Here is a 13,102-nt window from a genome sequence, read left to right as displayed (position 1 = left end):
AGCAGCAAATGGCTGTTTCCAGACAGCTGAGCTGAGCGCGAAAAAACAGATGTTGGTGGGATGTGAGAAGTGACGGGCACATACGGGAACATCGGCGCACCCTGTCTCATTAACATTCCCAGTGAATTATTAAAAAGACACACGCAGGCAAACTCGGGGGCTTGGCAGCCCCTTTTGGTTACTCTGCAGGGACAGAGAAGTTGCAGAGGGAGAGAAAGCGGCACGTTCACATCCAATTTGGACCAAAATGAAGGGCAGCAAAACTAGAGTGAAAACCAGCACCTTGCTTGGCTACTCCCCGCATGGTGAAAATCCACCTCTGATACTTTTGTGCCTTCTTATCCCTTGCACAGAGGAAACTGAGTCCAGAAAAGTGGCTTCACTCTGGATCAGATATTTCCCTTCATTAAATACTGGCTGGTGGGCGGAGGGAAGGTGGGAATGAGCAAAACTCTCAAGGTGGCATTTGGATAGTCTCTACCACCCTGCCGGTGGTGTCGGTGAGCTGGCTGAGAGGGGTAAAACAGGATATGACACAGAAGAGCTCCGAAAAAGGGGAGTGTTAACTAAATTCAGGTGAAGCCGAGGTCACTGCTGCAAGGCAAGGAGTAGCTGATGGGTTGGCTTCTCCGGAGCCACCGACCACGGCCACCGGCAGCTTCACTGCCTTCAGCGCCGCGGGGCATCGGCTGGCAGCAGTGCTTTGGAGACGAAGGAACGGAAATGTGCTGTACATCTCTCTCTGCAGAACAATTTCACCTCCTGACACCTACCCAGGAACACCAACTTAGGGCCCCTGGATGGAAAGCCTGTGGTGAGTGAATGGGTGGGAGGAGCAGGAGGAGCTGGAGGAGAGGGCTGGGCCACCTCCGAGGTCCACACCGGGCACTGCTCCGTGGAGCCGGGCAGTATTGCAGCCACGCTGCCACAGGACAAGACCCGTTCACATCCCTCCACATTTAAGACAGGATTGGGGCATCCCCTGAAGCCCGTCCCATCTCCTCTGCTCCATCCCTGCCCTGTGTCCATGTCCATCCCCGTGCTCACAGCTCCAAGCCTTGGGGTGGTGGCACGGTCCCCACAGGGGCGCTGCGGAGGAGTGGGACGTGGCATGCATGGAACTGGAGCTGAAGCCAAGGTGAGCCGGTCCCAAACTGGGCAGGGAGGGTGCTGTTGGTCCTCCCCGTGATGAGCACACACAGATGCCAATAAATTCTGACTTGGGCTCCCAAATTCCTGCTCTGCCGGCTGCGCTAAAAATAGCCCAACGCAGTGCGTGCTGGCTTCAATCACCCTCATCGATCTGGCGCTTTTGGGTCGGGTCCAGCAGCGCCGCAGCTCACCCCTCCGCAGCCCACGGTCCCCCCCGGTCCCCTCCTCACCCAAAGGATGTGTACGATGGGGCCACCTCCACCGCGCCGTCCCCCACCCTTGCTAACCCCCTTCTCCTGCAAACGAGGTGATTTATTGCTCCAGAGCCCCACGGGCGGCCAGGCTGCAGCAAGTACGTGACCGGGGGTTCCTGTTGCACCTCCTGATTTCTGCAGAGCCACATCCACCACGGTGATGAGTTTGGGGGTCTCGGGCGATGGAGCTCTTGCTTTGCCAAGACCCAGCCCCGATTCGTGGAAGGGCTGATCCAGAAGCGGGGCAGAGGCGGGTGTTTGGAGGGGTTTTCACCGGGGATGGTGAAATGGTGATGGTGATGGTGCCATCACTGGCAGTGAGGGATCATGAATGTGCAGGAGCTGGCTGGGCTGCCCAGGGCCCTGCTCTGCCACTGTCTCTCCGGTGGCCCTGGCCATCACCCAGTTGTGGATGCTTGGGCTCACCCATAACTATCAATGGACATGGGGGAGAAGTAGCTCCAGTGGCGCTTGCAGCCCTAGGAGAGGTCCCACCACCCAGCCAGCACTGCAGGTCGCTGGCTTGATTTGAGTAGAGCAGCACAGCCTGGCTGTTGTCATGGTCTGGGTGGCAAACGGGGAGCGCCTTCCTGCCTTAGGGCCCCTGTGCATCCTGATGGATACCCTCCCATGGGATCTGCACCTGCTTTCGTGGCAGGCTCAGCTGAAGCCAGCAGGAGGCTCAAATACCAGACCTGGGGCAGGTGTGACCCCTCCAACACCCACCAGCTGTGCAGAAGGAGGCAGCCACCAGCTGCAGGGCTGCCACCTCCCTTCTCAAGTGCTCTGCTGCCTCGGGGAGGAATGTGGCCAGGCAGGACCTGCCACCCTTTGTTGTCCTACATCTCTATCTGTGGACATTGCACTTCCCACGGGCCATGTTTTGAAACATGGACTCAACTGTTGTGCGCAGCGGGGCAGGTGGGTGCTCTCGGGGACGCTGGGCTTAAATGGTGTGTGTCTGTATGGAGAGAGGCTTCTGTCCTGATTTACAGGATTTTAAAAAATATCCAGGCTCTGGATGTCACACAGACTTTGCAACACGTGGCGGGGTCCTTTGGTGACTCTTGGCCGGAGAGAGGATTGAGCTGTGGGTACTGTGGGCTCTGATTTAGTCTTTGCTGAGATGCTGGGGGAGGGATCAGAGGGGGATTTTTGGTCCTGCCTTGGTTTTGCCCTTGAAGACAGATGGTTTAAACAACAGCAGTTTTGTGGGCACAGAAAGGGCATCAGCAGGGTGGATTTACACATGGCCCCAGCGCTATCATCGTCCTGCAGGGAACGGCAGAGCCCTCGGGGGGGGGATTCTGTGCTGGCTTCTAGTTCAGTGGTCCCCGTTGTCCCTTGAGGTGGGGCAAAATGAGGGAGGAAGCTTTGCCCTGGCCTCCCCTCCTCCTCACTCGGACTGTCTGTCCCCCGTCCCCTCTTCCTGCTTGGCAGGGACCCCTCTTGCTTTGGGTGGGTTTGGGGCTGTAGGAACAGCCTGGCTGGACAAGGTGTCATTTCTCTTTGCAGAAGCAGCTTGAGGGCTTTGGTGGTCGAACAGGAGATAAAATAAAGACGAAAAGCACCCAGCAGGTCGCGGGTGGTGAAATTCTCCCTCTGCCCTCGGAGGGGTCTGTAAAGCAGCTGCCTTGGGGGGATGAAGGATGCCATGGTCAGAGCTCACCTGCGCCTGTGCAGAGCCACACCAGGAGGTCCATGCATAGGGCGGTGCCTTTGGGGACAGTGTGACTTCTCCCCTTTCCTTGCCTGGCTTTTCCTCTCAGCTCATCTTGTGGCACCTCATGCCAAGGGATGTGGACCACAGCTGCCAGGACTGCACTATCGCAAGGAGGCTGGAGGGCGCTCAGCAGCGTGGCCACTGCGCCGTCACCCAGGGAGCCATCTGGGGCTCTCCGAGACCCACGGCAGCGCCCCGCTGACTATGGGGGTACGGGGCGCCGTGTGTGCAGGGACCTCCGTTGGAGATGGAGGGGCCTAGATCTTTCCTAACCCTCCTTTTCTCCAACTGCAGAGGGTTTGCATCTGGGAAGTGTTTCATTTGGAAAGGCCAGCGCTGCTGTATCGCATTTCCTGGGTCGGTCTCTGTTGGTTTATGACCAGTGAAATCCTGGTGTGAAAACAGAAGCGGGCTTTGATTTCATCTGCCCCTGCTGTTTTATGCCACTAACAACTTTGCATTTCTATAGCGGCTTTTATTCTAGGAGCTAAATGGTCTTCACAGACAGGCAATTAATTAATTGAGCCTCCCCAACCAGCCTACGCCCTCAACGCCACAAGGAAGCATTTTGCAGAGGAGGAAACGGAGGCAGAGGGGAGCAAAATGCTTCGCCCCAGGTAAAGAGATGAACTCGCCGCTGCCTCCGCAGCGCGGTGTTACGCTCTGCCGGTTGTGCCGTCGCCCCCGGCTGCCGTGGAGATGGTCACGATGTCATTGCCAAACTGGTGGGGGAACTGCTCTCAACGTGGGGGAGAGACTGAGGAAGGTCTCTCGGTGTCTGTCAGTGACTGCCAGCGACGGAGCATTGAGCCCAAATTAACTCAAAACTGCCACCGCCTTTGACCACCCCAGCCTCTTGCTGAGGAATCCCCTGAGGCCACGAAGCAGCGCCAGGAGTTTGGGCCACTGTGTCCCACATCCGTCCTTGCTGACCAGCTCCTCTTTCTCCAGGAGGCACTTAGGGCTTGCAAGGAGAGGTCTGACTGAAGGGTTTGCTTTGGTCCAGGTGCCACAGCGGAGGTTTGGGGACGCACCCGCCATGGCGTCACAGGACGAGAGAGGGGTGACCCTCAGCTCCCCTTTCCAGGTCCTGCTCACTGACTGGTGAGCGAGACACAGCCCTGGTCAGCTGTGTGCTGCGGGCAGCGTCTAGGGCACCTGGAGGAGGTGGAGGAATGTGCCTTTCCTCATGCAGAGTGAATATGTTCCCGGGGAAATTGCCTGCCTTTTATTATGAAACCCTGCTAATGGTTTGTTGTCTACACAAATAACCACGGGGAATGAACTCGTGTGCTTCCCAGCCTGCTCCGTGTCTTCCTGGCTCAGCTCCTTTCTGAACAAATATAACCTTTTGCAAGAATACCTGTCAAAATCGCTTTGAAATATTGAAATAACGGGATGGGATATGGTTTGCTCCTGGGCCCTAGTGCTCATCCGTCAGGACTTGGGATGTCCAAGAGACTTGCGAGCAGGATGCAAGGGAAAAACCTCTGGGAAGCAGCAGGGCCCCAAAGCGCTGCATTTGGGGAGCTCGTTGCCTCACTGGGCTCCCACGCACTCCCCGGGGGAGCAGACCTTTGTGGGGCCCCCGCTTCATGTCGGTCATGGGGCGAGACACGGGGGCTTGCAACTCAGCTGGAGCCTAATGCGGGCAAAATTGTGTCCTCTGGCCACCAGCATGGCCTGGAGTTGCCTTCATGGCCTGAAAGCCTCCCTCCTCCTCCTCACCCCATGAGTACAGCATCATCCGTGAGTATTTTACAGATGGGGCAAAAAGCTATTGAGTCTTGGGCAGGCACTGGAGAGCAATGGTTCAGGGGCACGCGGCTGCTTGGTGGGCACCAGACGTGAGCACAGGGCCATCCCCTTCCCTTCCAGCCTTGGAGTCCCACGGGCTGCGCAGGGGCGTGTTGACTTACGTGAAACGGGAGCCAAAGGGCCTGTGGGCGGCCCTGGGCTGCAGGCAGGAGGTGCTGCACTCGCTGCCTGAGGCTGCGGCTGCGTTTGGGGTTATCCACGGGGGACCTGCTGGACGTGGGGTGGTGGCAGTCCCAGGAGCGAGGGGCAGGGTTCCTGGGCCAGGTCCAGTGCCTACTGTAATAGCTCCCAGCATGAGCAAGCTGTAAATGCTCAGTGTCTTCTCCCTCAACAAAACCACCCCTCAATGACATCCTTCTCCGGAGAGTGTGGCAGGAGTGTTTCTGCTCTAACCCGTCGCCGACTCCCCATCCTGCAAGGTAAGGGCATAATCCACCCTTCACAGCCTGGCCCCAATGGCCCCTGCTCTCCAGACACTTCTGCTGGGGGAGAGACCGATACCTTTCAGTTTGCAGGAGAAACCCCACTGCTTGGTGGCACCTGCTCAACCAAGAGCCCTTCACTACTCATCCCCTTCCCTGTTCCTGGAAGTGATGGTCTCCCACCTGGAAGAAGGTGGGGGATTCCGCTTTTCTGGGTACTTGCCCTTTTTTCTCAGTGTACTTGGAAAAGACGAGAACTTGGTCACAATTGTTGGGAGAAATCAAACCCAAACACTTAGAGACCCAAACACTCCCCTGCCCTCCAAAAATATACCCCCAACCAACCAACAAAAAAGTCCTTCAAACCAAACTCCATCTCTTTCTCTAAAATCCATGATTAAAACCTGGTACAAACAGGTGAATATAGATATATATATATATATTTTTTTTTAGTAGATGTAGTATTGTTTTTTTTTTTCTCCTCTCTCTTTCTCATTATACAGCAAACATTGCAAATATAGAAATTTTCTCTGTACAATTAACGACTTCGGTTTACAATGCAATGTGTGGTAAAACCTCTCAGTGAGTGAAAATGTGAACGGGCCTTCAACCGGGTGAAAGTCTAAACTGGAAGACTCCGTTTTGCAAAAACAGCCCAAAGGACGGATCTCCTTCTGGTCTCTTTTTGGTTTTTTGTTGCTGTTTTTGTTGCCGTTGATTTTGGAAGGGAAGGAAGGAAGAACACAAACTGTTCACAAAGAATCCACAAAATCACGGAACAGGGACTCATGCAATGCGATATTGGGAAACGCCAGACCTCAGCTCTCTGCCCGCTCTTTCGCTTTCTTTTTATATTCAATTTTTTCTTTTTTCTTATTTTTTTAAAAAAATCAAAATGAAACAAAACTTTTTTTTTTTTCACTCCACAGTTTGTTTGTTTTGTAAAGTTTGCGTTCAAATTTGGTGCGTGTCTCACCAATGTGAGGATGTTTTAATATCTCACTTTATATATTATATAGAATATTTATAGATTTTTCATAATTTGTTCTCTCTTTTATTTTTATTGATTCTTTTTTTTTTTTTAATTTTATTTTGTTTCAAAGACAGTCTGAATAAAAATAGCTGCTGCAGATTTCTTTTGGTCCAGTTAGTGTGTTAAGTCACGAGTTGTGTGAGGACTCAGGACTTTTGCTGGGCAGAGACGCCCTTCCAGTAGTCTAAGATGTCGTGAAGATCCTCGTCTTTGGCAAACTGGACCTTTTTGCGTAGGGCATGGCCGGCTGCCATATACTCCTCCTCGTCTTTGTGCCGCTTGCGGTTGAGTTTGAAGCGCTCCCAGATGCTGTGCGATGGTTTGCAGGTGTACTCTGGGCTGGAGGTGTAGCTCAGGTTGTGGTATTGAGGCGAGAGCTGGGAATAGGCCAGGTCTCTGGGGCGAGGACGGGTCAGAGGCTCCAGGATGGAGGGCTTTCGCCCCGTCATGCTGTCGTGCTGCTCCCCTTGGTGCGAGCCAGGGTACGAGTGCCGGTGTTCGCTGTACTGACGGATCTTCTCCGCCTCTGCCCGCAGAATGGCCGCAGCCGGTGTCACAGTGAGGATGGTGTCAGTGGTGGGGGACGTCTTCTCGATGTATTTGGCTTCTGATTTGTGGCCCGATCCCTCAGAGCGGTAGGACCTGGGGCTCCGTATGGAGCCGCTGGAAGAGGTGCTGGAGCGTTTGGGGGCCGCCTCCATGCTGTGGTGCCGCTGGAGAGGGTGGTTGTAACTTTCCTTGTAGACGGGGGAGAGGAATCCATGCTTGCTGGGGATCTGCTCTGATAAGAGCACCAGCTGAGGCTCCACCGTGGCAACTGCCCCTGATTTCACCCCTTGGAAGGAGGTGGACTCAGATTTCAAGGCATCGATGCAGTTGTTGATGATCTGGTTCACCTTGTCCACCTCCTTGGCAATGGTGGAGATCTCGGCCACGGAGCTCTGGGTGTCCGGCGGCAGGGACAGCTCACAGTCTCGCCTCTCAGGCTGCTCGCCCGTCCTCACCTCCATGTAGTTCCCCTTGGTGGCCTTGGGGGTCTCGCTGCTGTCAATCAGCTTGTACTGCTCGACCTCACCAGCAGAAGGCAGGTAGGGGATGCGGGTCACCGTCTCCCCGCCCAGCATCTGTCCCTGGGACAGCTGGGTGATGCTGGTGGTCTCCATTTCTGGCCCGTATTTCAGCTCGATGATGGTCTTCTTCATGCTGCCGGCAGCCTTTTTGTGCTTCTCCTCCTGCTGGCGCCTCTTCCGGAGACAATAATACACAACACCCAGGACAATCACCATGCCAAAGAGACAGCCCAGGATTGTCATGATATAATGAGTGGCAGTGGAAGGGGTGGGCACCGGCTCCTTGCGGTTGGGTCTGGTGGGTGTGATGGTGACGCAGGTGTGGTTGTACTTGGAGTACTGGTGGACAGAGACTACACAGTAGGTGTAATCTCTTTGTGCTACTAGGTTGCTCACGGTGATGTTCTCCTCCTTCTTCCTGAGCTTGGTGATCATGGAGGAGAAGCCGTTTTCGAACTGGGAGAGGATGTACATCTTGCTGAAGGGGTAGGGGATCTGCACGGTGAGGACGGCCGAGTTGTGGTTGAGGTGCTTCACCTGGATGTTGGGGCGCACCTCCGTCTCGCCGATGGGCGTGAAGAGGGAGAACTGTGGGGTCGTGCCATCGCCAGAGGAGCACTCGTCCTCAGAGCAGGGGCTTTCGGAGGGTGCCGTGGTCACCTGGTACCTGGGAGGGATAAAACGAGGGATCACAGTGTAGGAGCCACCGGTGCAAAGGGAAGAGAGCATGCTCAGAGCATTGCGGTAGCCAGTCCGGCCTTGGCCTAACAAGTAGTAGCCCGTGTAGTCTGGTGGGGAGTCGCACTGCATCCGGTCATACGTGCGTGTCATGTTGGTGAAAGCCTCCAGCCATTGCAGGAAACCAAGGAGCTCGCAGGAGCAGTAGAAGGGGTTACTGTAGAGTTCACAGACAGAGAGCTTGTTTAGGCCCCGAAAAGTGTTGCTGTCGAGTCTCTGGATCCTGTTCATGGACAGGTCAATGTTCACTATGTTGGGGCACTCCCAGAAGGCATTGGGGGTGACAGACTCGATGAGGTTGGCCTGGAGATAGAGGTACTCTAGCTTCCCCAGGCCCCGGAGGATGCCCTCGGTGAGGTTCCTCAGTCGGTTGTAACCCAGCTGCAGCACCTGGAGGTTGAACTGTCCTGAAAAGGCACCATCCTCGATGTAGGAGATCTCGTTCTTCGTCAGGTTGAGGTATGTCAGGTTGCCGAAGCGGCTGAGCGAGGCGTACTGCACGCTCTTGATCTTGTTATCATTCAGCCGCAAGTCCACAATGGTGCTGTTGATTTGCTGGGGGATGGACTCGTAGGGGGGCTGGTTTTGGCTGCAGATGGCCAACCAGACGAAGCCCTTGTCCCCCTCGATGAGCCAGCAGTCTGCCCGCACCCCACCGGTGTGCAGGAGAGAGACGGCGGCCACACACACGCAGAGGGCTGACGTCGCGGCCCACCGGCGACCTGCCATCTGGAAGGGCGGCGCAGAGAAGGGGTTCCTGGTCTGCCAGAAGCGGGGAGCGGGATGGGGCTTGGGAAGACGTGGGCTAGTGCTTCTTCAGCAGCTTTGCTCGCCTCTCCCTTCTCCTCATGGCTTGGAGACAGGGGGGAAGCATCGGTGGAGAAAGAGGACCTCAGGGCCCGCGGTACACGGCAGCCGCCGGCCAGGGGCTCCTACCAAGGCCTGGGTGGCTGAGGTTGGTCCCACATCACCAGGTCTCTGGCATCTCGGGGAGGGAGTCATGAAGTTAGGTGCCCGTGCGGAGGAGTCCCTCTGGCTTAGAGACAAGCCTTCCTCTCACTTTTTATAGTACATCTCCTCGTTTTCTTTTTGCTGCCCATCGCGACACTGGTCCCCATCTCTACGTGCCTCTGCTGGTCTGTCTGTCCCCGCTCAGTCCCTCGGCTCACCTGCTCCAAACAAAACACAAGGACAAACTAAACACAAAAAAAAGACAGATAGCGCTTAGAGGTGTTGGAAATACATCCATCTGCCCGCTTAATGTTAGGGAATTACCTTCTAACTCTGGCAACCACCTTTCAAGGAGCCTTTGGTTTATTTGGGTGCTGCCACCAGCGCCATTTGGCAGCACGAGGGAAGGTGGTCACTGACCACGGAGGTCACCCTCCTTTGAGCGCATTGTCCAGCGTTAGAGGCAGGGGAGAGACCCACACGCATCCAGGGCACTGTTTGTCTGACCTATTTAGGTGTCTACCTTAGGAGGAGAGGAGTGATGCCCCAGAAGTGTCTGTTCCTCTTCACTGAGAGCAGATGAAGTCTAGACAACTCACTCTGATGTAGATTTGAAGCTGCAGCGTTTTGCTGAGGGGAATCCTAACTGTCTCGCGTGCTGGTGTGTGCAGCAGCGGTGCCTACAGAGGGGGATGCTGATTGAGGACACCGTGTCTCTCTGACCGCATTGCTGCGTAGTGTCTAGGATGAAGCCAGCATCAAGCGCCTGTCCTGTTTCTGGGAACCTGAGCAGTAGTTATGGGGCACTCTTTTGACTACAAAACATGCTAGCATGATTGTCCACCACCCGATGTCCTTGTCTGTGGTTGAGGCTTGCTGCCTGTCTCCAAGATCTCTCTTTCCCTCCCGAGTGAAGTGATGCAGAGGTGGGGAGGACCCTCAACCGTTCAGTGGCATAACAAGAGTATTTGCAGAAGACAGGACGAGACCTTCCCTCCTCAGCCACAAACAGCCATTTGAAGACCGGGAAGAGTCTTCACTAGACACAAACCAATGGGGAAAGAAATCTATGGGGCTTCCAGCAGCCTCTGTTCCCACAGAAAAACTCTCCTTCCTGGCTCACATTTTCCATTATTTTTTTCTGCATTTTGGACTAACATAAATATCCATGGGCAGCACTTCTACTTCCTTTTGTAATTTCTTAGGGAAACAGGAAGGCAAAATGGAGAGGAGGGAACATCAGCACCTCCTGGGTCATGATGTGCCACAAGATGTTGAAAATATCATCTGTGGACATCTCTACTGCCAAACAGCTCTCTGGGCTGGTAGGGTACACATGCAGTGAGGTGTTGTGGCAGAGATGGAGTTGCCCACAAATGGGGAGGAAACATCATGGTCTATCTAGAAAAATCCTTCTTGAGACTTTTGTTGGGAATGGGAGCTCTGGTTGTCTCCCTTCTCCCAGGGCAGGCTGTCAGAGGCAGGGAAGACACCACCAGCGCTCATTGAAAGCACAGCTGGTAGGAACTGGAGGTTTCTTGGGCATCCATGAAGGAGACAGGGGCACATCTTACATCTAAATTGTCTTTCATTGGATCTGCAAAATAGTACAAATCCAGAAACTGGTTTCCAAACCGTTTCCCAGTGCCCAGGCAGTGAAGGGGCTGTGCTGGGTGCTGCGCGCCTGAAAATCGTGTGAAGCTGATTGTCATGGGGTGTTTAGAGGCAGATGCCATACCCTCACCATTGTCCTGAAGAAACCAGGTTCTTTTCCACCCGTGACACCAGGCAATGAAGCAGACCACGTTTCGTTGCAGAGATCCCTGTTAACCATTCACAGTTTATACCTCGGTAAACAGGCCAGTAATAATAAGCAGTAAAACAGTTTATTTGTTCTTTCTGGATTATGAACAATGAGTCTATTCCCTGGTGGCACAGTTGGGTTTCCATTACGTGAGTAACAAGATCTGCTCTCGCGTCAGCTCTCTGCACATGAGACTCTCTGGCTACTTTGTCCTCCTGCAGATGCCCCACCAGCTGCTGGGGGAGATGAGGCTGTGGGGAAACCAACAGCCAGACACCCCGTGCCCGCAGCGAGGGCAGGGCATGCGGTACACCCTGCTTACGGACTGTATTGTCTGCGGTGGGTGTTCAGGGTGAGAAGTACTGGCCCTAAGATGATGCTCCTGTGGGGCCCTGCCCGGGTACTTGCGGGTCTCTGCCTCCCCAGTGCCTGGTGGTGTCCTGTCCCAGCTACATTTGGCAGAAAACTCAAAATAAACCCCAAGTTTTCAAAAGTTTACTAGAAATGGGGCTTGGGTGGAGGGGTTGCTCAGGGCAAGGCAGCTGAAGCTCAGGTCTGCTCCTTCCTGGGGTTAAAAACCTGGAGTTTATCATGCTTTTACATTGCTATTCCAGCCAAGCCCTTTTATCGCCGCAGTGATCCTGATGTTGTGGGTAGCCCCAATTTGGGGAGTAGAACGTGCCACACTGCGGGGAGCACGTTTGCAAGGTTGTGCTGTCCCTTCCCTGGGATGCTTTGCCAGGACCTGGCAGCTCATTTTGGCGTAGCCGAGTCCTTGGAGCCAGTGAGGAAGGGAAGAAGGACTGTGGTCCCTTGGGTGCTGCAGGTGAGTGTCCCCCTCCCCGTCCCCAGCTGCTGGGGAGGCACGGGCTGCCGCGCCAGGCTGAGCACCGTCTGCTGACACATCCCTCCCGGCACCGGGCAACTCAATTAACCTCTCTGCGCTCCAGGCTCTTCTCCGGTTCCATGAGATAATGAGAGTGCTTCGTGGGGCTGTGGGACACTGAAGGAAAGTGCCCCGAGCTCTTCTTGTTGGGATGATAATCCCAGCAGATGTGTTTCGCTCCCTCTGGTTGCAAGCTGGGCTCTAGATGTGCCCACTTTCCTCTGCCACAGGGACCAGCCTGGTCCCCATCTCCTCAGCTTGCCTCCCGACGGGGGTGCAGGTTGTCCCTAAGGGTGTGGGAGAAGGGCAGCGAGGGGTGGTCCTGGCCTGCAGAGCCGTCAGCCAAGGGTCGCCCAGTTGTTCCATGGGGATGGCACGGGGGGTGCTTTCCCCGCCTGCTGCCCCGCAGTGCTTGCCCTTGGCATGGACATCTCCCTGCCCTCCTCCACGGGCTTGTGCATGTCGGGGAGCTCCTGCAGGCAGGGGAGGCCCTACCGAATCGAGACAGCACGGGCAGCGGGGAGCGATGCATCCGGGCGTATTCTCTTTAGCAAGCACTTACTCTGTCTCCTCTAACTCCCGTTTTTGACCCAACCATCCTCTCTGGGAGAGCTCGCGTCTGGGATTGCTCTGCGGAGCCAAACCAGCTTTTTTTCTTGCAGGGGGGAGGGTTTTTGTCGCTCCTCCCTGGGGAGGCTCTGGGCTGCAGCCTGTGCCAGAGGCCATTAGCTAGCGGAGCGGGACCACCCCATGAGCAAAGAGCAGAGACAGACCCTCCACGGACAGACCGCCTCCAGGCTGACCCCCTGTAGCCTCCTCATCACCTGTGTGACTCCCTCAGCTAATTGGAGGTGTCGGGGGTGAAGGGCAGCAATGGCAAATGACTCAAACACGTTCAGTAAGGCTCCTGCTGTGTGTTTTCTCTTCTTTCCTGTACGTTGCCTATCAGACAGTCCTTCCCAACAACAGAAAGGAGAAAAGGCATTTTATCAGCAGCCTGAGTTTAATTTCAGCTCATTAAAGCAAGCAATTTGCTGGTTTATTTGCTTTGCAAAGTGTGAATAAAATGACAGCATTAAGGAGATGTAAGAGAGGAAAGAGGGGCTAATCTCCCTTTTTATTAGATTGCGAGGACATGACTGGGGAGTGGAGAAGTGGGTCTTGCTGCTTTGCGCGGAAGGGATAATTGTTCATCCTGTTGGCTCCCGAAAGCCTGCTTCCCAGCACCACGCCGACGCGGGTGCGTGTGGG

General features: G+C 55.0%; 1 protein-coding gene across 1 annotated transcript; it reads right to left on the bottom strand.

Annotated features, from left to right (window-relative positions):
* Positions 1–6,458: 6,458 nt before the first annotated feature.
* ELFN1 (extracellular leucine rich repeat and fibronectin type III domain containing 1) lies at positions 6,459–8,945 on the bottom strand. Its single transcript, XM_054212523.1, has one exon. It carries the CDS (start codon positions 8,937–8,939, stop codon positions 6,549–6,551), a length of 2,391 nt encoding a protein of 796 aa, XP_054068498.1. The 5' UTR covers positions 8,940–8,945; the 3' UTR covers positions 6,459–6,548.
* Positions 8,946–13,102: the final 4,157 nt, after the last annotated feature.

The sequence above is a fragment of the Rissa tridactyla genome, chromosome 8 (genome assembly GCF_028500815.1).
Source record: "Rissa tridactyla isolate bRisTri1 chromosome 8, bRisTri1.patW.cur.20221130, whole genome shotgun sequence".
Taxonomy (NCBI): Eukaryota; Metazoa; Chordata; class Aves; order Charadriiformes; family Laridae; genus Rissa; species Rissa tridactyla.
Note: the sequence above shows the minus strand (reverse complement) of the source record. Positions and strands in the feature narration are given on the sequence as shown.

Excerpts from the sequence above, each read along its gene's own strand:
- ELFN1 (XM_054212523.1), bottom strand. The coding sequence starts at position 8,939 with ATGGCAGGTCGCCGGTGGGCCGCGACGTCAGCCCTCTGCGTGTGTGTG.